We start from the raw sequence: 4072 nt of genomic DNA, 5'->3' as shown, positions 1-4072 counted from the left end.
CAAATCACATTAAAATGATTATGTCATTAAACCATTATTGAGAACACCTGTTATGCTCAGGAAGTTTTTAATATCTGTTCTTATCATTGCTTATCCTAGAACCCAATATATCCCTCTCTCCTTATCTTTCCCATGCTTCTTTACTTCTATATGATCCTATGTGTGCAATCATGGATGATCTCATTAGTCTTTCCTTGCAAAGCTCAGGCATGTATTATAAATTGTTCTGTGGATAAGCAATCTGACACTCAGAGACATGACTTAAGTGGTGAAGCCAGAACTCATATCTGCAAAGCCTGGTGTCCAGGGCACAGATCAGAGTAGCCAGCTTCCCTTTGCAATTCTTATCCATCTTTAGACACTACCTTTGGCACCGAACTGTAAACTTGTCTACCAGACTGTCCTCTCCTAAACAATGATCCCACTTTAAATTAGTTTCTCCACCCCATTATTTTGTTTGATTTTGAGCCATACCTGATGGTGCTCAAAGTTTACTCCTGGTATGCACTCACAAATTACTCCTGGCAGTGCTCAGAGGACCAAATGGGATTCTGGGGATTGAACCTGGGTTAGCCCTGTGTAAGACAACAGCCCTACTGGCTGTACTATTATTCCATCCCTCCTCAACCCCATTATTATCTCTAGTCTCTCAGCTGAGGAAGTTCCAAGAAACACATTCACCCAAAGGAATCAATTATTGGTGATAAAGGCCTCTCAAGAGAGCCTAGGAGTCCCAGCTTGTAGTTTCATGGAAATACTGGAGGGATCTGGAATTCTTCCCAGTTTACAGATAAGCTAACTGAGGTTTCATGTTTTGTAACTTCTGGTAACACACTGGGTCAGAGATCATAGTTGAATGTGGCCTGCCTTTCTGATTTCATCTCTTCATATTATTTTGTAATACTCCTTGTCTGTTTGTTTGCCTACCTTTGGAGAAACCTGGACTGTTGTAGGTTCTGGGACTCTGTCTCCACAATGTCAGGGGTCTGAAAGAGGCAGAGATTTGCTGAGTTCTGAAGAGGGTGATGATGGTAGTGGTTTGACATCTGTCCAGGGAATGGGGGCCAGGATGCCTCAGTTGGGGACTTGTACCAATGCAGTTCCCTATAAGTGAAGACTGTTACTGGGTGGTAAAGGTCATCCAATTTTTTTTTGTTTTGACTATACAAATACATTTATTATATTAGAAAGATCAACATTTATACTCGTCCAAAGGGACTCTGTCAGATCAATTTTAACATTGTTTTTCCATCTTTATTGAAATCATGACTACCCCCAGAAGCTTTTATGGTTTTTAAAAAAATCCAGTTTAATACTCGCCCAGGTGATGGTCATATTAATCCTGTATGCCTTCACACCACTGCTGTGAGCCTCCATTTCAGGCCACAAAGAGGGCCAGCACCACATAGACAATGACCACTGAGACAGTGGCAGCATACAAGTAGCTGTTCCTGTAGGACATTCCAAAGGCTCCTTCAAATACATAAGACTTGGTTGTGAAATATAAGCTAATGGGAAGAGTGATCATCAGTGCTATGAAGAACAGTAGTGTCTTCAGGGTGGAAGCCAAGGAACTTTCATTTCTGAGGTTGGGAGACTGCAGCACGTTCAGAGCCGCTTTATCCTGACGCTCCATGGTAGGGCCATGTCCTTGGGAGATGCTCAGAGGTGGATGAGTCCAATCAATTTTATTATTCTCTTTAACATTCAGAGGCTCTGGAATGCTGTCATCTACAGGGTCTTGAGATCTGGCATAAAATTTCTTCCTCCTGGGCTGGAGCGGTGGCGCAAGCGATAAGGTGTCTGCCTGTCTGCCTGGCCTAGGAAAGACTGTGGTTCCATCCCCCAGTGATCCATATGGTCCCCCAAGTCAGGAGCGATTTCTGAGCACACAACCAGGAGTAATCCCTAAGCATCACCACATATGGCAGAAAAAAACACACAAAAATATTTTTTCTTCCTCCATCACGAGCCCTCAAGCAGCCACCATTATCATAGCAATTTTAGAGATATATGTAAATGGATCATTGTGATGGAAAAGAAAGGACCCTGGTTTAATTCTCAAACATGGCTAGTAGTGGCTGACTGTGCAACCTCAGTCAAGTGGATTACCCTCTCTCACAGCAAGGTGGTTTTTACTGGGGCCGGAGAGATAGCATGGAGGTAAGGCATTTGCCTCGCATGCAGAAGGATGGTGGTTCGAATCCTGGCATCCCAAATGGTCCCCTGAGCCTGCTGGGAGTGATTTCTGAGGGTAGAGTCAGGAGTAACACCAGAGTGCTGCCGGGTATGACCCAAAAAAAAAAAAAAAAAGATGGTTTTTAATGCACACAGTTGTCGCAAAGATTCAACTAGATAATATGTGTAGTAATAATAATGTAACACATAAGCAGAGCCTGGTACTTGGTGAGCATTAACTTTAACCCCTCCTTCTATTATTATGGGAGAAATGGTGTCATCAGCAACAAAAGTTTTGGTGGAAAGGTTCTTCTGGGTGGAGGGTCCGGGAATTAGATGAGTGGGAGTAGAGGGGAGCAGGAAGAAAATGTTCTTTCCTTCTCCCACTAGCAACCCTCTCAAAAGTGCACATGCCTGAGGCCAGTTCAGGAAATGTCAAATAATGCTTATTAATTACTCCTTCCCAGAGGCAGGAGGTTCTTTAAGCTCACTTGGCCTTGCCTAAAAAGCACACAGAGACCCACCCATATCTTTGCACACTCTTTCTTGGTACCAGGAGTTAGTAAGGTCTATAGTCTCAGTATCACCAAGTTGTCCTGAAAGAACCTTATAGGAAAGTTGAGGGGAAAGGAGAAGGGACCCAGATTTTCAGATCATCGTATCTCACACCTAAGATAAATTTGTCTTGGTGTGAGCCAACAGGGATGTGACTCATGCCCATTGTTTGGAACCAGGCAGTGAGTCCAGTTCCTGGGCTTCTTAGAGGGAAGGAGATAGGAATAGTCTAGTTCATGTAATTTGTTTTGTGGAAGATGAAACTCAGAGGGGAGGCAGGACCTTGCCAGTAGCCCATCAGCTATGGGCTAGAGCCAGAGCTCCCTTCTAGAGCTATTTTCTCCTTCTCCTCTTCCTGACCAATGCAAAGCCATGGGAACAAATTTTGGGGTGACAACTGTCTACTTAAAGAGTTTCTTTGAGCAGGTCTGAAGCTTCACTCTTTTTCCAATAATGTGGCATTTGGACAAACCTTGGCTGGGCATTTTGCTTTGTTTGGGTGCCTCCAAAGCAGTGCTCAGAAGACTTTTAAGGCCTCTTCTGGTGATAGGGGGTCCAACCATATAATTTGTGTTTGGTTATTTGGAGGGGGTGTTAAACCATACCCAGTGGTGATCAGGGCTTACTCTTGGCTCTGTGTTCAGGGGTCACTCCTAGTGAGTGGACCATGGGGGTTCTGGATTAAACCCAAGTCATCCACGTGCAAGGCAAATGCCCTACCCACTGAATTATCACTTTAGCCTCCCAAAGGTGAAGTTCTGAAGGCTCAACCCAGCCGTGTGATGGGCTCCCAGGCCACTGGGGAGATGCTTGAATAAGGCCTGTGGAGGAATAGCATGTTTCTCCTCCTCTCTCCCCACCCTCATCAACACCTGGAAGACTGTTCCTACCTGGTGAGATGTGTCCCTGAATCAGGGAGCAGAGGTGGGTGCAGGAAACAAGGAAACTGTACAGAGGGTGTGACTCAGGGCCCCGTGGAAAAGGAGGATTGTTAGAGAGAACCGTTGCATTTATGGGGCTTCTTATCTTTATGACAAAAACTCAAATAGGAGTCTAGATGAAAAAAATGAAAAGATAATAAGACATAGAGAGGGGTTTAGGGATGCTGGGCTAGACAGCACTTGGCCCCTCTCTGGAGGAAAATCCTTAAAGCCCTGAGGTTCTCTCTTAAGTTATGGTCTGAGGCATGAAGCTGGCTGGGAAATCCTGGAGAAACTTTGGGGGGCAATTCCCAGAATCATTTGCTTCCTCTCCTCCATCTCTGCTACTAAATGTGAGAGTCACCTAGTATAATCACCAGATCCGCTCTTCCCTACAACTTTTCCATCCCTGGGCTGAC

General features: G+C 44.7%; 1 protein-coding gene across 1 annotated transcript; it reads right to left on the bottom strand.

Annotated features, from left to right (window-relative positions):
- Nucleotides 1-1378: 1378 nt before the first annotated feature.
- Nucleotides 1379-1636, bottom strand: LOC126006651 (vacuolar ATPase assembly integral membrane protein VMA21-like). The gene has a single exon (XM_049772143.1). The coding sequence runs from the start codon at nt 1634-1636 to the stop codon at nt 1379-1381; it is 258 nt and encodes an 85-aa protein (XP_049628100.1).
- Nucleotides 1637-4072: the final 2436 nt, after the last annotated feature.

The sequence above is a fragment of the Suncus etruscus genome, chromosome 4, assembly GCF_024139225.1.
Source record: "Suncus etruscus isolate mSunEtr1 chromosome 4, mSunEtr1.pri.cur, whole genome shotgun sequence".
Classification (NCBI taxonomy): domain Eukaryota; kingdom Metazoa; phylum Chordata; class Mammalia; order Eulipotyphla; family Soricidae; genus Suncus; species Suncus etruscus.
This window is presented reverse-complemented; position numbering and strand designations above follow the sequence as displayed.

Excerpts from the sequence above, each read along its gene's own strand:
- LOC126006651 (XM_049772143.1), bottom strand. The coding sequence starts at position 1,636 with ATGGAGCGTCAGGATAAAGCGGCTCTGAACGTGCTGCAGTCTCCCAAC.